The sequence below is a fragment of the Trematomus bernacchii genome, unplaced genomic scaffold (assembly GCF_902827165.1).
Source record: "Trematomus bernacchii unplaced genomic scaffold, fTreBer1.1, whole genome shotgun sequence".
In the NCBI taxonomy this organism is placed as follows: domain Eukaryota; kingdom Metazoa; phylum Chordata; class Actinopteri; order Perciformes; family Nototheniidae; genus Trematomus; species Trematomus bernacchii.
The window spans coordinates 1,226,142-1,250,191 of NW_022987802.1; the positions used below are offsets into that span (position 1 = coordinate 1,226,142).

Genomic DNA, 24,050 nt, shown 5'->3' on the forward strand with positions numbered 1-24,050 from the left:
AACCCACCATGCTAGCACTCAGCCTCTGAATTAGCCACGAGCGAAAAAAATTAACCTAAAACGGCACTTAAACTCACAATAACTCCCTTATTACTTATCCTAGATGCACAGCCAACCACTCGTTTTTGGTGTCCTGGAGACACAGAATCTGTGTAAAAAACCTCAACACTCAGTGATAAACATTTGCGACGCTATAAACGAAAGCGTACATCATAACATGTGGAGCTAAGTAGCTAGAAACGCTAACATGGCTTACCTTGGTCAAAACTGGTCTTCAATGGCATTAAAACGATAAAAAAACGATGCTGCAGTTAATCCATAGGTTCATCCAATGTATCTGTGCCCTCTTTGAAATTATTTCTGATAATCCATAAGCAATAAAACTGCTTTTTAGTTTCCAAATGCCAGAGCTAGAATGTCCCTCCACTCTGCTGCACATTTACATGCGCGCAGCCCCCACCTTTTCTCTTCACAACGTCTGTGTGTGGGAGCCTCCCTCTTCGATTCTATTGGCTCTAACGGTCAGAAAGAGGTGTCAACCATCAAAATTGAGCAAGGGGGGCCAGAGATATGAAAAAAAAAACATTTTCACCCAAATCACCTCAGAGGTGGGGTGGTTTTGGCTAAACCTCTTTAAAAAGGTCAAATGTCACTTGTTTTGCATCAATCTTGATACAGGGTACTTATTATATGTTGTACTTTGGATTCCTAAAGCGTTTAGTCTACTAACCCATCATTCAAGGGTAGTTTTCACTATCTGTAAAAAATAATTTTTGGACGGACACTATAATTTACAGTTTTTTACTATGTAAAATCTGAATTTTCTTTAAAATAAAAAACATTTATATTGATTCTGACACTTCTACATTCAACTCACAGATGTAACCTTGCTTTGATAAAATAAATTATTCATATAACCCTTTTAGAAGTTAGGTTATAGTCATTTGTTTTGGGCATGTCATTTTCGAGCCTGAAACATGAAAAACAGGCTTGGTGCTTAACAGGTTAATACCATTGAACACGACTTTTGATCAGAATAACAGCTAAGGTGAGCATATCTCCGTGTTTTGCTACCTAAAGCTACTCGTGTGTTGTCTGTATTTGCTTCCCCTGTCACGAGTTCTGATAGCTCATTGATGATCCTTATATTTCTATAATATGTGGACTCTCAGGATGTTATCTAAGCTTGTTTGTGCAGATCCAATAAGTATATCGATTGGTATGGCTAGAGTTCTGTAATAACGGCCTTAAGATCTTTTCGCTCGTGGCTAATTCAGAGGCTCGGCGTTAGCTTTGTGTTTTTTTTTTGCAAAAAAAAAAAAAAAAGATCAGTGAGCAGAGTTTCTTCCCGTTACATGGATATAAAACATTCATAGTTTATTACATCTTAAGAAGCCCTCAGACACTTTTGCTTGCAGATTTTGTGGTTTCGGCCCCTTCGGCGGGTCCGTGGGGCTTAAGAGGTTTTTAACCCCTGTGATCACTGGCCTTAGCGTCTTGCGGGCCAGTGAAGCTCTAGGTAGCGTCTTGCGCCTAAGCTTACAGAGGCCGAAGAGAGCGTGTGGCTGTCCTGCCGGCTCAGGCGTTTTGTAAATAATGTACATTTGTATATATTTCGTTTGTAGCACGGGCTTGGGCCCATTGGGTTGTGTATGTGGTTGGAGCACTGGTGATGGTTATCTGCCAGCCAGAGGTGAGCTGTTGAAAAGTGCATTGTATCTAGAGTAAGCCAGCTGTTAGTGAAAATCCCTGAAAGTTGTCTTTTTTAATCAAAATAATAAAACTGGGACAACAGAAGCAATTTCCATATTTAATTTCGTGGAAGGCAATATATTTTTGAAAATAAACATTTTTACCCAAGACCACAAGAAAAACTGTCAAGTTTAGTCCTAAAAGTGAATGTCAGCTCTCAGGTTTCAGGCCCCCTTTTTGTTATATTATATTTGGTTATTTAGTGTTTATTCTACTTCTATCTAACATTAAAATTGTTAATGCAAAACACTTTCTTTTAAAAACAGCACATTCACACTAAACCTGCTTGGAAAGGAAATCAGTGCTGCGATAGATTACCTCTACGGGGTTTAATTATTAGGTCGGTCACAACATTTGCAGAAACATGCAGGAACCAGCAGATGGCAGCAGAACCAAACAGTTGTTGGGGGGGGGGGGCGGTTGCTTTAACTGCACACACCTCCACCAGAAGGCTTTAGTGCAGGGTTAAAGCATTACAAACAAAATGGACTATCACTGAGTTGTTGGTAGAAGCAGGTTCACTGAGTTTTCATCTTTTTTCTAGATACCTTTGATGAAAAACGATGTAAAGCATTACCAAGTGGACAACAGTCCTAAAAGGCTCCAGCTTGTGTCACCTAATTTAATAATTAATAAAAGAGGCCAAAAGGTACCAAAATAGTCTAATTTTGATTGAGCCTTCCCAAAGTGACCAATCTTAGTAACAAATATGTTCTTGGAAAAATATTTCCCCAAGGCAAACGTTTTGGACAAAGAACTGCCGATCTTAACATTAAACATTAAAGTTAAGGCAGGGGGGCCAAACATAGAAACTTGATAGTTTATTAATTCCCATAATCCTTAGCTGCACTGATAATTAGCTAATGTTAGCATGCTTCAAGGTTAAACTAACATGTTCCACATTGCAAACAATAGCATTTAATTTAAGTAAAGGTGAAAAAGCAGGGACTCACATGGCTGTAGACTGTTGTTTATTGAATATATTACATCATCATTACATTGTCATTATAGTTCCAAAGGGTGAATGCTTCACAACAAAATATTAAAACACAATGACAACAGTAAGTGGTTTAACATCACAATGCCTAACATACAGTACACCTGAAATTCAAGCCAAATCTGAGTTAAATCAAGCATATACAATATTGTTGTTGTGCTTTATGTTGATCTCTATCTATTCATATATCCCTTTAAATAATTATTATAGGAAACACAATCTAACATGGTCAACATATTCCTTTTATATTTCAGCAGCAGGACCCTTCTTCAGAAATCTTAATATGACTCCTTTGATTTGAGGCAGACCCAGGCCATAAACTATAGGGTTATTGAGGGGGGGAATGATCAGATACTCTAAAGACAAAATAACTGTGATGCTTGGATTCAGTTGATCAGCCTCAAATCGAGTCAGAGACAGCTCGCAGAATAGAGAGATGGAGTAGGTCATAAAGGTCACGATGTGAGGCAGGCAGGTTTGTAACGCCTTTCCTCTGAATTCAGACGATCTCCTCCTGCAGACCAGCAGAATCCGTAGATATGTGTACAGGACGAAGCATAGGGGGATTAGGATGCTGGTCACCGTGAGAAAGTGACCTGTGACTTTGTTTGGAGTGGTGTCCACACAGGAGAGCTGCACCACAGGCCAGTTAGAGCAGAAAATCCTGTTCAGTTTATTTCCACACAGCGGTAATTTAACAGTAAGATAGAGACAGAAGCCCATCATAAACACTGGGTAGAAAACAGCAACAAGCACAAGAAACTGTACCTTCTTAAACGTCATTTTACTGTGATAGTGTAAGGGCTGACAGCAGTGGCGTCGCCTGGCCTGGGCATCCGGGGCTTTAGCCCCGAATGTTTTTTCTGTAGCCCCGGACAATTCTCCCTCAATAATATAATACATTAACCGTGCTTTACGTGAACCTCATCATGACACAAGAGAGGACGGCAACACTGTAATTTCCCGTGTTCAGTGAATGCAACAGAGGCATGACACCAGACCAATCAGAGAGTTGCATGGAAATAAACGTGTGCTTGTGTCATTCAAGCTCGGCTCTGTGTGTGTGTGGCAATAGCGCATTTAGTGTGATAGAGAGAGAGAGAGAGGGAGAGAGGGGGAGGGAGGGACCGCTGCCAGCAGGGACCTGTTGTTAGCATCTGGTTAGCTAGCTGCACTAACGGACATAAGGAGCTGTTTGTTCCACAAGAAGCTGGAGGAGAGTCCTCTCCTCTCAGACTGAGAGACTCAGGTGAGCTAAAGGACTCTCTGAGTGTTTAGATACTTAACTTTAGTCTAAGTTATCTCAGTGGGTCTCAAACTGTTTGGTCACAAATTATTCAAAAGATTATTTCCGCGGCACACCTTCATATGATCATTATAGTTATAAAAAAAATAAGAGAATAAAGGAAAAACAGTTATGAAATACTATATGGCAGTAAAACAAGAATAGAGTTTAAAAGGGGAGTGATTAGTAAAATATCCATAAAGAAAAAGTACATCTGTTTACAGTTCTGTTTCATATGGGTGTTGAGAGAGGTATCCATAGATCTCTTCATTTTGCTCTCAAAGTGCACCAGATTGATGCTTTTAACTTCAATATTTAAAAAAAAATCTTCCCGGGGGAGCATCCCCCCGGACCCCCCTAGAGGAGGTGAGGTCTGCCCCCCACTCATAAAAGATACCACTTTACCCCTGCCTATATGCCGTGAGCTGATTATCGAGCCTTTATTGTAACAATCGCGGGTGTACTGTGTGTGTGCGTGTGGGGAGTGTTGCAGTAAAAAATGCCACTAGTGCCGCCGCCACTGTGGGCTAAGCCCCGAATGTTTTCAGGCCCAGGCGACGCCCCTGGCTGACAGATAGCAATGAATCTATCGTAGGCCATGATGGTGAGGATGGTCAGCTCACAGAAAGCATAGGTGTAAATAACATACATCTGAATAAAGCATAATGGACGTTAGGGGTGTTGAAAATAATCGTTTCTACGATGCATTGCGATGCGGACGTGGACGATTCAGTATCGATGCAGTGACGGAAGATAACCGATTATAGCGTAGTAACGTTGCTTCCTGATTTTCCGGCCGCGGCTTTACTATAACGTTTTTTTTTCTGTCACTTTAATATCAAATCGGTCGGTGACGCAGAGATCAGGGAACAGATGTGACAGCGGCACAGCGGCACCAAACACGGAGCAGTCTGCTTTATCCACCAACACAAGAACACCAGTCCAGAACCAACAGCAGAATGACCCGCTCTGAATCACTCCGTGTCGCTGCGGCTCAGAAACACAAGGATTTATGTTTTTCAAAAATAATCGCGTTACAATCATGTCAGGTTTTTGGTGGATTTAATTAAGTCTTGGATTGCCGAGTATGAATGTCCTCTAGCAATTTTCAGACGATATATATACGTGTGTAAAGTTTGTGAAGGCAGGAGGAAAAAAGCTTCCGCGATCACCGTCTCCTGTCCGTTCCTCCAAGCCCCGCCCCCTCCCTGAAAATAATGAGTGACAGGCTGATAGTGACCCAATAGAAACTTTATTATTCACTTAATCACTGATTGAGATATAATGAAGCTAACTTAATCTCATACATTCATGGGATTTATGTAACAGTAAGACAGAGAATGTAAGTGTGCACCCACATGCACTATTTTAGTTTGTATATGCTATTGTAAATACTCCTGTTGTCTGCTGTGTTCAGACTCAAGTCCGGTGTGTGATGCCACATTCAGGACATTCAGTGTCCTCTCTTTAACAGAAGACCGTTGCTAGAAGCTGCAGCTAGACTGCAGAAGCATTAGTTTTTGAGGATGGAACAACTTCACACACAGATATAGGGAGGCTAGACTTATACAATGAATTTATTTTGGTTTATAAATTAATGTCAAGACATTTATGTTATTGATTTCTGAAGCACTTTCTAAATAATAAAAAGAGAGTTCATATGTATTTACTGCATGTATGCATTGATGAAAAATAAGCCATGTGCAGTAATATAGAAAATTGAGGATGCAACGCATTGGTATGAATCGTGATGCATCGGGATATCGAATTGAATCGAATCGTTGACAGGATAATCGTAATCGAATCGAATCGTGAGACCAGTGAAGATGCACAGCCCTAATGGACGTGAGACCAAATGAGAGTCAGAGAGGATGTCCTGCAGGAACCTGGGGAAGAATCCAGCTGAGCCCAACAGAGAGTTTACACACAGACAGCTGATGAAAATATACATGGGCTGATGCAGAGACTTCTCCAGGAACACTGCCAGAATAATGACCATGTTAGCAGAGACTATAGTCACATAGATGAACAGACACAAGATGAAGAACAGGTATCTGAGGGGCCCAAAGTCTGCAAACAGAGTCAACTGAAAGTAGGGAGGGTTCAGGCTGCTGTTGCTCTTCATGTCTGCTCCAAAGAGAGGAACAATACAGGAACTGTTAATGAGAACTTCTTAGAAAATGTCAGATATTAATACAAAATCAGCCTGCGTGCATGCATGTGAATTGCAAAATCTCCAACAGTTGTATGTGACCATGTTAAATATGACATCTGGGAAAATCTCACCTCCACATACAGTAGTTCACAGACTTATTCAGGCTCTCTATATCTGCGAAGAAAGGGGGAATATAAATGCACAATAAAGGAAATGGAAAATGTCATAATTCAACACCTACAGTAATACAAAAACACAAGCGTGCGTGCATGTGAATTGCGACCTTCCTAACACTTGTACTTGACAATATTGAATTTAACTTCAGGTAGCTGGAGAAGAGAAGCACACACATTAAGGGCAGGAATAAAGTCTCATAAACTACATGAACCACCAACATGGTAATTCGCATTGATTTAAACATTATTTCACACTCTTACACATTGCCTCCTTCATGTTTGCAAGTTGGCCTAAACAGAGAACACATTCATAATAATATATTCTGTCCTTATGTTAAATACATATATGTGCACAAATACTTGCATGCAGAAGCAGTATACACATTTATACAGTATGATTATCTACCTGTGTCAAGGTACTAACAATAAAACAATGTATGTAACTCAGCTTGTTAGTGAGAGCTTTGACATGATGAGAGGAAGCCCCCCCCCCAGTTATGATCCACACTGAAGAAGCTAGACACTTTATGTTTGTCTGCTGCTAGGATGCAAATGTTGCATCATGTTAGTGAGAGGCACTGTGTATGTGTGCGTGTGTGTGTGTGTGTGTGTGTATGTGTGTGTGTGTGTGTGTGTGTGTGTGTGTGTATGTGGTGTGTGTGTGTGGTGTGTGTGCGTGTGTGTGTGTGTGTGTGTGTGTGTGTATGTATGTGTGTGTGTGTGTGTGTGTGTGTGTGTGTGGTGTGTGTGTGTGTGTGTGTGTGTGTGGTGTGTGTAGTGTGTGTGTGTGTGTGTGTGTGTGTGTGTGTGTGTGTGTGTGTGTGGGCCCACAAATGACCCTCATTACATCAGCTTCTGTGAACCCTGCTCTCATCTGAAAACAATGCATCATATTACTTAGAGAAACACACACATACACACACACACACACACACACACACACGCGCACACACACACACACACACACACACACACACACACACACACACACACACACACACACACACACACACACAGAGTTACATCACTTTAGGTCATTTCTGATAACGATGTCACCACATCTTGACCTCTTTGACCTTAGAGTATAAAAGTGAAGGCTCTTTATTACTCATGTTGATGATATGTCAACTCATTTGGTTGGTTTATCATCATTAACTCACACACATGTTATCGTGGAAAGGTCAACTTGAAGTTTTAGGGATGTTTGAGATGACCACACTTGGAAATGCTGTGCAGTGTTACAGACTAACTTCAATACAAAACTGCTCCCACGGTGATCATCTGTACCAAACAGGAAGTGGACCCTTTTAAAGCTCAGAGCTTTTCCTTTCTGACCAAGCTCTGATTTGAATTAAACTACCAAACAAGAGGCATATAGAAAACTCTGAGGGGCCGTACGGGCTGTAATTCATACTGGTCCTCTCACGCACATACTTTCTCCTTTTACATTCATACATTTTCACTGTCACACACATGTATATTTACACTCACACATTCATACATTTTGTTCTCATATTCATATATTTTAACGTTCATATTTATATTTTGCTCTCATGCACATTAATTCAATGCTTACATTTAATATTATAAATAATATATGCATTTCTGAAGACAACATATGTATGCAAGAGAAGAATGCATGTATGTGTGAGAGAAAGTATTGTGGAAACGGAAGGAGTATGGTTGAAACGGAAGGCAGGTCATTATCGCGCTGTGATTGGCTCAGAAGGTCGAGCGGGGCGGGCTCATGCTCAGAATTTCAGATTCAAATCAACATGATGGAGGGAGATGAATCCGTGGGCCTTTCTTATTTCTCTATATCTATATCCTGTGTTGGCCTAACTTGCTCATCTGTGTGCAACTTTGGGCTGAATGCCATGCATGAAAGCTGCTATATAAATTATTATCACTCTTTCACTCTGAGACTCACAAGGCAGTACTAGATTTAGTAATATTACCATGAATCTAGATATTTATTTACCATATTTTATTGGAAAACATCTCTGAAACTCTGAAAAAATCATATTGCTAGTTTACCATAAAAGGCCAATTCGACTGATTGGTTGAGCATATTTTCCAAGCGTACACACAAGGGAGGAAAACGTCAAGGCATCAACCAAGCGTTTGTTTCTAACGTCCACCAGGAGCCCGTGAGCACATCAAAAATCTGCCCCGAGGAGGTGAAAATAAATGTCTGCTGTAACGAAGTCCCAGTTGAACTGCTGCCCCCAACACATAAACACATAGGCCTCACGCCATAAGTGCGGTCCGTGCCCCCCTCGAGCGACGTCCTCCCTTGACGCAGGAACCACGCTCCGTTGAGCGCCCGTGTCACAGAGAAACCAGCTTCCCGAGACACTGTCTCTAACGAAGAGAAGCCTGCTCGTGCCGCCACCGCTCAGGGCCACTACCGAGCGCCGGCCCTCTCTTTTCCCGGAGGTTTGTAGCTGCAGGGAGCGATGCACTTCTTCGCCTTGGCCCCGAACCGGCCTGGAGCTGCCGCGGTCTGCTCCCCCCAAGCCCTCCTAACTGGCAAGGGGGCACTGAGCGTCGCAGCCAGCACATCTGCACCGGGCTGCTGGATCGCCAGGAAGAAACGCTCTGCCTCCTCAGCCAGGGTGCAGGGTTCAGTAATGGTCGTGTTGGCTAGCGCCGTCTGAACCCGGGGTGGCAAGTGGCGCAGGAACGTCTCCACAAACAAAATCCAGGGATCTTCCCCCCCCAGCAGATTCAGCATCTTCTCCATGAGCTGGGATGGCTTGCTGTCCCCCAGACCCTGCATCTCAAAAAGCTGGCGAGCCCTCTCCTTAGCAGATAAGCTAAATGTCTTAAGGAGAAGGGCTTTAATCGCCTCATATTTGCCATGGCGTGGGGGATCTGCGACAAATCCAACCAACCTGGATGACTTGGAGCTCCCCAGCGCCGCCACCACGTGAAAATACTTCAGGTCCTCATCACGGACCTGGCGGCAGGCAAAGTGCGCCTCCACGTGTGCGAACCACGCCGTGGTGGCATGTTCCCAAGACTCCGGCAGTTTAACATAAACATTTCGATCAGCCATGTTCAATAAGTCTTCGGAATCTATCTTGAAAACGTCAGGGTCACCAGTGTAGAGCCGATGAATGGGAGTCGGAGGCGGCGTGTTGAGTATGGAACTCCACACTTTATTTTCCATTAGTTTACAGAAAGGTAGGAACAACGTCATTACATGTTACTCAAGCTAGAATGATAACCAACCACAGGTGCGCTCCCTAAGAGGTCCTTGGCGCAACACACTCTCTATAACACAGTGAATTATGTCCTGTAATGTTCAACCACATTATAATATTAAATGTAAACATTGATTGAATGTGCATGAGAGCAAAATGTATAAATATGAGCGTTAAAATATATGAATATGAGAGCAAAATGTATGAATGCGTGAGTGAAAATATATACATGTGTGAGAGTGAAAATGTATGTATATAAAAGGAGAATGTATGTGCGTGAGAGGGCCAGTATGAATTACGGCCTGTACGGCCCCTCATATATGTGTGTGTGTGTGTGTGTGTGTGTGTGTGTGTGTGTGTGTGTGTGTGTGTGTGTGTGTGTGTGTGTGTGTGTGTGTGTGGTGTGTGTGTGTGTGTGTGTGTGTGTGTGTGTGTGTGTGTGTGTGTGTGTGTGTGTGTGTGTCTGTGTGGGCCCACTAAAGACAATCATTACAACAGCTTCTTTGGACACTGCTGTCATCTGAAAACATTGCATCATGTTACTGAGACACACTCAAACACATACAGACACAAACACACAACACACACACACACACACACACACACACACACACACACACACACACACACACACACACATACAAACACAAACACACACACAATATGGATTTTGGATGTTTGAGTGGATCACAGAAAACATAATTATGTCTCACTTTATTATTATTTATGTTAATCATTATAACGTGTTACATCATATTATTTTGTATTACTCTGTATATTATATAACCGTTTCTTATATTAAATGATTTTATAAAGTTGTTGTTAATGTGTTTGCTAACAGGCCAAAGTTTCTCTCCTCAGAGGACTAAGGAGAAACCGAGCTGTTGACCGCCTCGGACCAATTACTGAGATAATCACCTCAGCTACTCAGCAGCTCAGGTGAGTGTGTGTTGTGTTCGTGACAACAGAGAGCCCCCCCCCACCCCCCTGAGACTCACTGGGTCATAATTAGCTCTATGTACACTGGCTGTAGTCCGGAGAGGGGGGGGAGGGGCTCTAATGACCCTCATTACATCAGCTTCTGTGGACACGGCTGTGATCTGAACACATTGCATCATATTACTGAGAGGCCAACACACACACACACACACACACACACACACACACACACACACACACACACACACACACTTTCCAGTCTTACCTAGAGACACAACTAAAACTAGACATTTTTGTATTTGCTAAACGTTTATGTGTAAGAAAGAAAATATTTTTGCTGATTAATGATTTCGGGGAAGCCCTAAAGACCCTCATTACATCAGCTTCTGTGGACACTGCTGTCATCTGAATACATTGCATCATATTACTTAGGTGCAAACACACACACTCAGACACACACACACACACACACACACACACACACACACACACACACACACACACACACACACACACACACACAGAGTTACATCACTTTAGGTCATTTCTGATAACGATGTCACCACATCTTGACCTCTTTGACCTTAGAGTATAAAAGTGAAGGCTCTTTATTACTCATTTTGATGATATGTCAACTCATTTGGTTGGTTTATCATCATTAACTCACACACATGTTATCGTGGAAAGGTCAACTTGAAGTTTTAGGGATGTTTGAGATGACCACACTTGGAAATGCTGTGCAGTGTTACAGACTAACTTCAATACAAAACTGCTCCCACGGTGATCATCTGTACCAAACAGGAAGTGGACCCTTTTAAAGCTCAGAGCTTTTCCTTTCTGACCATGCTCTGATTTGAATTAAACTACCAAACAAGAGGCATATAGAAAACTCTGCCTCGTGTTCTTCCTGTCTTTGGAACACCTTCTGGTCTCTTTAAGGGCCACAAATACATCGTTTCTCTATGTTTACCAAAAGCTCAGGAACATTCAAGAAGATATTCTGCAGATTCATTGACCATTTTTAATCGAGGGGGAGACCCTCATTACATCAGCATCTGTGGACACTGCTGTCATCTGAATACATTGCATCATGTTACTGAGAGGCACGCACGCACGCACGCACGCACGCACGCACGCACGCACGCACGCACGCACGCACGCACGCACGCACGCACACACACACACACACACACACACACACACACACACACACACACCATATCTTGACCTCTTTGACCTCAAAGTGTAACACACAAAAGACTTCTGTTTGTGACTTCCAGATCTCTTCTGTCTGTATACTCTGTCTTGATGCAAAACAAGTGAAATTTGAACTTTTTAGAGAGGTTTAGCAAAAAACATTTGGGTGGATTTGCCGTTTCTCTTGAACCCATTGGTCGATCTTGGTGATTGACATCTCTTTTGAACCGTTAGAGCCAATAGAATTGAAGGGGAAGTTCCTAAATCCACCCACACGTTACCATTGAGGAGTGAGAGTGATGCGCACGCAGTTTGCCCAAACCGAAAGCTATGTTACGCTCTGAAAACTGAAAAACTGAAAACTAGGCTTATTGCTGATGGATTATCAGTAATAAGTTCAAAGTGACACAGACACATTGGATTAACCTTCAGCAGCGTTTTTATCGTTTTAATGCCATTGAACAGAACTTTTGATCAGAAAAACAGCAAAGGTAAGACTATTTGCCGTTTTTGCTCCGTAAAGCTACGTCTTGTGTTGTCTTGGTTTGCCTGAGCTGCCGCGAGTTTTGGTCGCATAGTGATGATACTTATACCTCTAGAATCTGTGGAATCTCAGCTATAATCTGATATCTTGTTTGTGCAGATCCGATAAGTACTAAAGTATTTATGCCATGAGTTCTGTGCTAAGTGCGTTAGCATTTTTCCGCTCAGGGCTCATTTAGACGCTTCTTGTGAGACTTGTGTTTTGTTTCGGTAAAAATGGTTCGTATCGTCAGTTAGCTGAGTTTCTTCCCGTTAAGTGGGTATGACATATTAATAGGTTGTTGAATGTTAAGAAGCCCTGAGACACAGTTTCGTGAAAAAAAGCCTGCAGCCCCCGCGGGTTAACAGGTTAACCAGGAAGGGAAGACGGACATGGATATGACCCATGTGATTGGCAATATCGCAATATATCGTTTCGCAATACTTAGCATATCGTAGAATCGCAATACTATCGTATCGTAGCTTAAGTATCGCGATAGTGTCGTATCGTGGGGAGCCTGGTGATTCCGACCCCTAATAGATAGATATATCAGCAGCAGTTTATGCAGGATTTAGGGGAGGATTACACCCCTCAGTTTATTGAGGAGCTGAAGCAAGTTGCTTACATGCTCCCTAGGCTGATAAAAGGACAGGCAGCCAGCAAGGCCATGGCTACACTGTGGTTGGTGAGGTGCCATTTGTGGTAGTCTCAGTCCAGGCTGCAGCAGGAGGACCGAGCCTGTCTTATGAAACTGCCGGTAGAGCCATCAGCCATGTTTGACCAGGAGGCCAGTGCCCTGCTGCAACGAGCTCAGGAGGCCCACCGTTGTGCTCGGGAGGTCTCTGGTACCTTTGGCTGCCGCTGGGGTGGGCGTAGGTCCTCAACCGCTCAGGCTGTATACCCTAGGCAACCCCCTGAGGACCTGAGGGACTACTTGGAAGACTCTAGGCGGGGCAGGCGAAGACAGGCAGGTCGGCGTGGTGGCAGGGCACGGGGCCATGGTTCCCGGGAGCCGCCGCCTTCCTCCTGACGCCAGCAAGGACCCAGCCTGCCCTTGCATCACCTCAGCCCGTCGCATGGTTTGGACAGCTCTGAGCACGGACCCCCTGGGTGGTCTTAACCATGACCCAGGGTTACCGGCTTCAGCGACGGTTTCGTCAGTGACGGACCCGCAGCACAGGGAGGCATTACAGGTGGAGGTTTCCACCCTCCTAGCAAAAGGGGCAGTCAGGGAGGTGTTGCCAGGGGATTGGCGGGCTGGGTTCTATTCCCACTATTTCCTCATACCCAAAAAGGATGGGAGACTAAGACCAATCCTGGACCTCAGGGGCCTCAACCGGTTTCTCCGGCCCCTGAAGTTCAAAATGTTGACAATTCCCAGGGTGAGGCAGGCAATCCAGGCAGGCGATTGGTTTGCCAACATAGACCAGCCGCTACATGGTCGGCTCCGTCTACATTTACCCGTTTCTACCGACACCAGTTGAGCGGTGACCTTCATCGGCGCCGTCCAGAAGGATAGCAGCTTTGGTCCCGGTTAGGACGGTGAATCCTGACCCAGTCCCCCACTGTGAAGGAGGGGACATGGAGCTCCCCACAGATGTCCAGTTGGATGTGCTCCCAAGGCGCGCGCGCCCACTGCAAGGGCTGCAGGGGCGATGGGGGTGGCGGGCCAGTTTTGCCACTGACCAGGCAGGCCGTGCCCTACTTCACCATTGTCTCTATATCTCGATCTATGCCCGGCCACCACACCAAATCCCTGCAGCGCTGTTTCACCTTTACGATACCCAGGTGGCCCTCATGCGCCATAGCCAAGACGCGTGCCCTGAGGTCGATGGGGACGAACGTGCAGAGGCCCCGGGCCACGCAGACACCGTTCCAGCAGGTCAGCTTGTCCTTGACCCGATGAAAAGACGCCAGCTCCTCCGGGACCTTCTCAGGCCATCCCTCCCGGATGTAAGTGCGGAGCCGGGAGAGCGTGGGGTCCTCCTCCGACGCGAGCCGAAGGTCCTCCAGGGACACCGCGGCCTGGAGCGGGGCGTGGAGTATGAGTATGAGCTCTGACTCTGTTGCGTCCGGGCCCGGGGTGGCGCGGGTGGCGCGGGAGAGCAGGTCAGCCACCACATTCTCCCTGCCGGGAGTAAACAGTGTGGTGAAGTCATACGGCTGGAGTTGGTGGCCATGATTTTTTTAAAACAGCTGGGGGCCGAGCTGAGGCCGAAGGGCATGCGGGTATAGCGAAACACTCCGACATGCGTCACGAAAGCTGTAAAGCTGCGGCTGTCAGGGTGCAGCGGAACCTGCAAGTGGCCTTGGCGAAGGTCTAGTTTTGCGAACACGGAAGAGCCGTAGAATTGTGCGGCTAGCTCCTCCACTGGTGGCAGCGGATACCTGTCAGGTATCACGACCTTGTTCACCGGCCTGAGATCGATGCACGGGCGCAGGCCCCCTGACTTTTTCTCAAAGCAGGACAGAAAAACCTAAAGACACCTCCTCCATACCAGTGTTTCCCCTAGGTTTACTGCCTTGGCAGGGTGCTGCTTCTCTCTGGAGCAGAGAGGAGCTGTGGATTATTTAGTGGGAATGCTGATACAGCATTCCAACTATATGTTCTTCTACGGACAAAATTATTATTATTCCGCCGGAACTTTGCACCTCTTCTCCTCCTGCATTCAACATCGCAGAAACTAACTGCTAACTGTTCATTCATACTTTCACTCAGAAACCTCATTCCAACTTTAAAATGTTAAACATCTTTCTGACATTATTCGTGTAACACAACTTTTAAATCTGATTCTTACTTTTAGAGATATTAAACATTGTTCAGACCTTGGTAAAGAGGCTTTCTTCAGATTTTAACATTAACTAGAGTGTGTGATGTCACAGCTAGAGGGTAGGAAATCTTGAAATTTGCCTTCATATTTTTTTTTTAAACTGCCATAATTCCCAAACCCTACATTCCTGAGACATAATTTTTCATGACAAACGTAGGAAAACATCTCGTAGCTTGAAAAATGACAAATAATTAAGCAAAAAATAATTAAACAAAATGCCTCTTGAGGGCATGAAGTGACAAAAACGTTCAACATGTCTCCATTAAAACCCATTGTAATTTCAGGCTGATATTTCCTCACAGCAGCAGCCGCACACCTTTAGTTAAACTGCCAAAAAGGCCACATTATTAACCCGAAAGTACACAAAAATTACACTTCAGATACTCAACTTCCTTGACCTGCTTCACGTTTTGAAATTTCACAGATATCTGTTATGGTTCTTCCACAAAACGTTCACATGTAAGAGCTTTATCTCTCATTCAGAACAATGCAAACCTTTGATCTCTACAGAGCTCGTTAACTCAACTATAAACACCTGTGTAATGGAACACGATGATGTCATCACTCCAACTGACAGCAGTCAGTTCTAACTGTTCATATCTCTATCTCTCTATCTCTCTATCTCTCTATCGCTCTATCTCTCTGTAAGTCCAATGGACACGGTCCAATCGTCCCCCAATCTTCCCTTGTATATCACCGGTCCATGCCTCAACAGCTCTACACCAAATCTGAAATCTCACCATATGTAATTTCCATGAAAACGCATCCCTCGTCATAAGACACGATGTTCCTTTAACTCCTATGAAAATGTTCAAAAAGTGCTAAAAATTCACATATGTGCTAACAGTCCAGCCGTGAAGACATATACGAGACAGTTTTGAGATTTCTTCAAATGCCGTTGCCATGGCAACACAATGCTCGCCATGAAACACGGTTTTCTCATAACTTCAGTGAAAATGTTCCTAACGGCCCAAAACTTCACAGGTTTGGTAACGATGCAGCCATCAACGCATCTGAGCGTATTATGGGGTGTCATCAAATGCCGTTGCCATGGCGACAGACCACTCGCCATGAAGCACGATGTAGCTGTAAGTCCAATGGAAACGGTCCGATCGTCCCCCAAACTTCGCTTGTATATCACCGGTCCAGCCCTCAACAGCTCTACGTCAATTATGGGGTTTCTTTAAATGCCGTTGCCATGGCAACACAATGCTCGCCATGAAACACGGTTTTCTCATAACTTCAGTGAAAATGTTCCAAACGGCCCAAAACTTCACAGGTTTGGTAACGATGCAGCCATCAACGCATCTAAGCGTATTATGGGGTGTCATCAAATGCCGTTGCCATGGCGACAGACCACTCGCCATGAAGCACGATGTCGCTGTAAGTCCAATGGAAACGGTCCGATCGTCCCCCAAACTTCGCTTGTATATCACCGGTCCAGCCCTCAACAGCTCTACGCCAAATCTGAAATCTCACCATATGCCATTTCCATGGAAACGCATCCCTCGTCATAAGACAAGATGTTCCTTTAACTCCTATGAAAATGTTCAAAAAGTGCTCAAAATGCACATGTGTACTAACAGTCCAGCCGTGAAGACATCTACGAGACAGTTTTGAGATTTCTTCAAATGCCGTTGCCATGGCAACACAATGCTCGCCATGAAACACGGTTTTCTCATAACTTCAGTGAAAATTTTCCAAACGGCCCAAAACTTCACAGGTTTGGTAACGATGCAGCCATCAACGCATCTAAGCGTATTATGGGGTGTCATCAAATGCCGTTGCCATGGCGACAGACCACTCGCCATGAAGCACGATGTCGCTGTAAGTCCAATGGAAATGGTCCGATCGTCCCCCAAACTTCGCTTGTATATCACCGGTCCAGCCCTCAACAGCTCTACGTCAATTATGGGGTTTCTTTAAATGCCGTTGCCATGGCAACACAATGCTCGCCATGAAACACGGTTTTCTTATAACTTCAGTGAAAATGTTCCGCAGCGCCCCGCCAAGACAATGGTAGGGGAAACACTGCATACCCATATTTGTGGAAACTGGACATGGCCTCTGATGTGCAGGACTGGACATATCCAGACATATTCTATGGCTATGGCATAAACACATTTTTGGGGCCTCAGTATATTTCTCCACCAAGTCACCTCCACCCCCCTGTGTACTGCTGTGAGGGAAGCGGGAAGAAACTGTCTCCTCTCTCTTATCAGTGACACCCATAAACCATAACAGGCCTTACACTCAACTTAACAAACCACTTGTGTTTTGTATAACTGTGAATATGGAACAACATGAAATATAATGCCTTTTCATTGTGGATTATACAAGAATATATTTGATTATATTTAATTATAATTAACTTTCGTTTGAAGTATTCAACCTAATAAGGAGACCTCAACAATGGGTAGCGCCACCATTTGAGTTAGTAGCATGGGTCTGGGGGGGATATAACTGGAGGAGGGAGCTAGCTGTGATGCTAAGGCTGTTGCTGACTCGAGCTGGAAAGCTATATCCACTGCTCTTGCTAAAGTTAGCTCGTCTGTCATCATTAACAACTTTTCTCTGAGCTTCGGGCTATTAGTGTGCTCAGCCAGCTGATCCCGTATCAGTTCATCTTCCAGGGCCCGAATTTACAGAGGCTGGCTAGTCCCCTAAGATCAGGCACAACATGGTGGACGGACTCACCCACCTGTTACCGTCGTTGCCGAAAAACGATCCGCCGGAGCATAACATTTTGTGGAGCAGCAAAGTGTCCAGTGAGCAGTGTAACACAGTCCCCATATTTCGGAGCGGGTCCGAGAGTCCGAAAAATCAGCTGTCCCTCACTGCCCAGCGTGTGGATCAGCAGGGCTTTCTTCCTTTCGTCGTTAGCATCAGCTAGCCCCGCGGCTACTATGAAAATTTCGAAGGACTAAAGCCAGCGAACCCACGGGATCGGCGGTTCGCCAGGCAGTGCGAGGAACGGGGAGAGAGGTGAGAGTAGAGAATCCATCATCCTCGTCGTCAATGTTGTGTTTAATAAGACTATGGACTACGACTTTTAGGTTGACCGTTTATTGAACAAGCTGCCATGGCAACACAACAACAACTAACTGTGTCCGGTTCACACATCCCCAAACTCAGTCACACCTAATGTGACGCATGCATAACATCTGGACCAACTCATAAGAGCAGGGAGAGCTTTTTTTTTAAATGTTCTCTCTTTGTACATAACAAACAGTTGAATTGAGTTTGCAACATTAAAGAGGGAAGACAGGTATTCAGGATTCATAAGGGTGTTGCTAGCAAATAGTAAGCCTATGCAGCATAAGCATGCAATACACTAGTCCGCCACAGAAGTGCTGGACAAAGTCTGGACCAACTCATAAGAGCAGGGGGAGCTTCACTCAAAGTAGGGGAAAAGGGACCAGGGAACCAAGAAGGGCTAGCTGGACATGAGTGGAGCAGTGTGCGGGCTGGGGTCAGTGCAGGAGGCCCATCAGACGGACTGAACCACAACAGAGACTGACCAAACTTTCTGGGCGAAGGAGGAGGATGGCGACAAAGGAGGGACACCTTTGGAGGGTGAAGGCCATGGTGGGACTACTCATGGAGGGTTCGCCTTCCACTGTCACCTCTCTCACCTTTACTCAGCCCCCGGCCATCAGCTCACAGACACCTCTCACATCAGCCCCTGTTTCTTCTCCCCCCCTTCCCCTCCACCCGCTGACGACACCTTGGCCGTTTCTCAATGTCGAGTAAACCTGCTGCAGAGCCACTATTTCAAGTATACTACGTCATTGAGTGGCGCCGAAGGACTGTTTAAATGCATGTTAAATGCCCAGCATTCGGCGCCACTCGATGACGTATTATACTTGAAATAGTGGCAGCAGGTATACTCGACATTGAGAAATGGCCAGAGTCCTTCACAACCAGCCAGGTGAGGAGGGAGCTGCAGAAGTGTAAAACGAGGAAAGCGGCGGGTCCAGATGGCATCAGCTTGCGGCTCCTCAAATCCTGTGCGGACCAGCTGTGGGATTGTGGAGCTTCTATTCAACCTGAGCCTGAAGCAAGGGAGGGTACCACAACTGTGTGGTACCTGTGCCAAAGACCCCTCACCCCAAGGACTTCAACAGCTACCGGCCGGTGGCTCTGACATCACAGCTGATGAAGACCCTGGAGAGGCTGGTCCTTGGACACCTTCGGCCCCTTGTGAGACCATCAATAGACCCGCTGCAGTTCGCCTACCAGCCTGACATCGGGATGGATGACGCCGTCATCTACCTGCTGCAGAGGTCCCTCTCCCTGGAGAAGGCTGGGGGGGCACTGTGAGGATCATGTTCTTTGATTTCTCCAGTGCCTTCAACACCATCCAGCCCCCACTCCTTGGGGACAAGCTGCAGCTCTCGGGGGTGGATCACCACCTCACCTCCTGGATCCTGGACTACCTCAGCAACCGTCCACAGTACGTGAGGACCAGGGAGTGTCAATCAGACACCATCATCAGCAGTAAGGGGTCCCCACAGGGGACGGTGCTGGCACCGTTTCTCTTCACCCTCTACACTGCAGACTTCACCCACAACACTGCAACCTGTCACCTGCAGAAGTTCGCTGACGACTCCGCCATAGTTGGACTCATCTCCAACGAGGACGACAGGGAGTACAGGGAGCTGACGCAGGACTTCACCCTCTGGTGCCAGAGGAACCACCTCCGGCTCAACGCAGCGAAGACCAAGGAGCTGGTGGTGGATTTCAGATGGCGCCAACACTCCCCCCGACACCAGTGAACATCCAGGGGGCGGACATTGAGATTGTGAAATCTTGCAAATACCTGGGCGTTCATCTGAACAATAAACTGGACTGGACTGATAATTCTGCTGCTCTGTACAAGAAGGAACAGAGCAGACTCTTTCTGCTGAGGAGACTGAGGTCTTTCAGGGTGCAGGGGGCACTCCTTCAGACATTTTATGACTCTGTTGTGGCATCAGCCATTTTCTATGGTGTGGCCTGCTGGGGCAGCAGCATCTCGGCTGCTGACAAGAAGAGACTGAACAGACTGGTAAGGAAGGCCAGCTCTGTCCTGGGGAGTCCTCTGGACACTGTGGAGGTGGTGGGAGACAGGAGAATGGCAGCCAAGCTGTCCTCCCTGCTGGACGATGTGTCCCACCCCCTCCAGGACACCCTGTCCTCACTGTGCAGCTCCTTCAGCGATAGGCTGCTGCATCCCCGCTGTCTCACGGAGAGATACCGCAGGTCTTTCCTTCCTTAACCCAGACTATACAACCAGCACAGCCCCTAGCTGACCCCCCCACACACACACACACCACAACACAGACTATATCACCCCTTGCTGCTAAATACCAACAAACTATGTGCAATATGTGCAATATATAAATGCCGTTAATAACTGTGTAATATATACCTGGCTGCTAAATCCTTAGAACTGTTACAAGGTGTGTATTTAGTATTTTGTAAATTGTGTAACTTGCTGCTGCCAGTTAAGCCCTGAGCCTGTTTTTCAGGTTTCAGGCTCGAAAATGACATGCCCAGAACAAATTACTATAACTTCACTTCTAAAAGGGTTAAATTAATAATCTTTTTTCTCAAAGCAAGGTTACATCTGTGAGTTGGATGTAGAAGTGTCAGAATCAATATAGATGTTTCTGTGTCAGAGTAAATTCAGATGGAACATTGTAAAAAAAGGTAAATTCTTACCTCCGCCTAAAAAAAACCCATTACTTATAGTGAAAACCACCCTTGGGTGATGGGATGGTAGACTAAAAGCTTTAAGAATCCAAACTACAACATATAATAAGTACCCTGTATCAAGATTGATGCAACACAAGTGACATTTGACCTCTTTAGAGAGATTTATAAAATAAAAATAATATGAAATCTCCGTTTTTTACATAAAAATGCAATGATGGATTATCAGTAATCCTTTCAAAGTGACACAGACACATTGGATTAACATATGGATTAACCTTCAGCGGCGTTTTTATCATTCTAATGCCATTGAACACGACTATTGATCAGAATAACAGCTAATTTGAGACGATTTCCCGTGAATGTTCCGTAATTCACGTGTTGTGACGTCTGTGTTTGCTTCCCCTGTCACGAGTTCTGATCGCTCAGTGATGATACTTATACCTATAGAATCTGTGGAATCTCAGCTTTAATTTGATATCTTGATTTTGCAGTTACGATAAGTAATAAGGGTATTTTTACCTTGAGTTCTGTGGTAAGTGTGTTAGCATTTTTTCGCTCAGGGCTCATTTAGACGCTTCTTGTGAGACTTGTGTTTTGTTTCGGTAAAAATGGTTCATATTGTCAGTTAGCTGAGTTTCTTCCCGTTAAATGGGTATGACACATTAATAGGTTTTTAAATATTAAGAAGCCCTGAGACACAGTTTCGTGAAAAAACACCCCACTGCCCCCTGTACAGGGGGCTCTAGGGCTTAACTAAATACCAACCACCTATGTGCAATATGTGCTAGATGTGCAATATATACAGATGCCGTTAATAAATGTGTAATATATACCTGGCTGCTAAATCCTAAGAACTGTTACAGGATGTGTATTTTTTTTTAATTATGTAACTTTTTCTTTTTTTATTCTTTTTTAAAAATTATATCATAACTTAGTACTTTTTTTTAAATGCATGTCACATATTCAACATATGTAACATTAAGCTGTCTGTGGCTCTTTTTCCTGCTGTAACTACAAAAATTTCCCGTCCGTGGGACTAATAAAGGTATTCTGATTCTGATTCTGAGTACATAATGCTAGCTCGTTTACATATCGACCCTCTGAGGCTGTTCTCTAATTACCCTAATACATTAATACACACGCTACTATAATAACCTTGCATTTTCTAAATATAATAAACCACGCACACTTGCTATTGATTGCCTGCGGACAACGCCGAATATGCTGTGGGGAAAACACAAAACTCTCAGATCAAGAAGAAAGAAGACAGGTGGATCAAGTGCAGCCAAAGTGGGATTTTATTCAATGCAGAAACATATACAGGCCAACATTACAAAATCCTGCCTCTCTGTGTTCAGATGTTCTTGTATAGACTTTACTTAAGAATTTATTTATTGATGTAATTCTTGATATTGTCTCTAATGATATCAGAGTCATACAGGCAATGTGTGACATCGCCCAAACACCTTCCGCAATACACAATCCTAATTATACTCTTCTAAAATGTCTCAAATCCTATCATATCTAATGTGTTCATGATTATTTAGCCACATTTTATTGCTCTTCAATATTCTTTAAGAAGCATAATATTGTATATTTTCTAACGTGTGCATTTACATTTAATTAATATAAATAGGCAAATTAGCATTTGAGAGAAAATTAAACACACAATCTGATTTTCAAAGATGTAGTTAAGCGTGTGAAATGTGAATTAAACCAAGCATATAGTATCTGATTGTTGTGCCCTATGTTGGTCTTCTTTAAGAGTAGATCAATTTAGATATCTCCTTGTATTAAATGCGATAGGAAACACAATCTAACTTGGTCAACATATTCCTTTTATATTTCAGCAGCAGGACCCTTCTTCAGAAATCTTAATATGACTCCTTTGATTTGAGGCAGACCCAGGCCATAAACTATAGGGTTATTGAGGGGGGGAATGATCAGATACTCTAAAGACAAAATAACTGCGATGCTTGGATTCAGTTGATCATTCTCAAATCGAGTCAGAGACAGCTCGCAGAAGAGAGAGATGGAGTAGGTCATAAAGGTCACGATGTGAGGCAGGCAGGTTTGTAACGCCTTTCCTCTGAATTCAGACGATCTCCTCCTGCAGACCAGCAGAATCCGTAGATATGTGTACAGGACGAAGAACATGGGGATGAAGATGCCGGTCACCGTGATAAACTGTCCAGCTATGTTGTTCGGAGTGGTGTCCACACAGGAGAGCTGCACCACAGGCCAGTTAGAGCAGAAAATCCTGTGCAGTTTATTTCCACACAGCGGTAATTTAACAGTAAGATAGACACCAAAGCCAATAGTAAACACTGGGTAGAAAACAGCAACGAGCACAAGAACCTGCACCCATTTGAAGGTCATTTTACTGTGATAGTGTAAGGGCTGACAGATAGCAATGAATCTATCGTAGGCCATGATGGTGAGGATGGTCAGCTCACAGGAAGCATAGGTGTAAATAACATACATCTGAATAAAGCATAATGGACGTGAGACCAAATGAGAGTCAGAGAGGATGTCCTGCAGGAACCTGGGGAAGAATCCAGCTGAGCCATACAGAGAGTTTACACACAGACAGCTGATGAAAATATACATGGGCTGATGCAGAGACTTCTCCAGGAACACTGCCAGAATAACGACCATGTTAGCAGAGACTATAGTCACATAGATGAACAGACACAAGATGAAGAACAGGTATCTGAGGGGCCCAAAGTCTGCAAACAGAGTCAACTGAAAGTAGGGAGGGTTCAGGCTGCTGTTGCTCGTCATGTCTGCTCCAAAGAGAGGAACAATACAGGAACTGTTAATGAGAACTTCTTAGCAAAATGTCAGATATTAATACAAAATCAGCCTGCGTGCATGCATGTGAATTGTAAAATCTCCTAGGGTTGTACGTGACAATATTGTGCTGGGAATATCTCACCTCCACATACACTACATGCAGCAAAAATCTGGCATGTCTCAGTTATTCAAACAGGAGTTCACAGACTTACTCAGGCTTTCTATATCTGGAAAAAAAGGAGGGAATATTAATGCAAAATGTCCTAATTCAACACATACAATAATAACAAACCACAATAATCTGTATGCATGTGAATAACAAACATTCACAGTTGGACCTGAAAATAGTGAATATAAATTCCAAGTAACTGAAGAAGTGATGTACACAAAATAAGACCTTCTCATAAACTACATGCACCACAATCCTGAAAAAAAGCAAAAAGAGAGATGCATTCAAAGATCAACCGGTAAAGGAAAGGAGAGGAAGACC

General features: G+C 44.4%; 2 protein-coding genes across 2 annotated transcripts; both read right to left on the reverse strand.

Moving 5' to 3' along the window:
• Window positions 1-2,992: 2,992 nt before the first annotated feature.
• On the reverse strand, window positions 2,993-6,159 carry LOC117498285 (olfactory receptor 51L1-like). Its single transcript, XM_034150298.1, has 3 exons — window positions 5,882-6,159; window positions 4,611-4,707; window positions 2,993-3,562 (listed from the first exon to the last, which is right to left on the reverse strand). The coding sequence occupies exons 1-3, from the start codon at window positions 6,157-6,159 to the stop codon at window positions 2,993-2,995; spliced, it is 945 nt and encodes a 314-aa protein (XP_034006189.1).
• Window positions 6,160-22,603: 16,444 nt separating this feature from the next.
• LOC117498286 (olfactory receptor 51L1-like) lies at window positions 22,604-23,548 on the reverse strand. Its single transcript, XM_034150299.1, has one exon. The coding sequence runs from the start codon at window positions 23,546-23,548 to the stop codon at window positions 22,604-22,606; it is 945 nt and encodes a 314-aa protein (XP_034006190.1).
• Window positions 23,549-24,050: the final 502 nt, after the last annotated feature.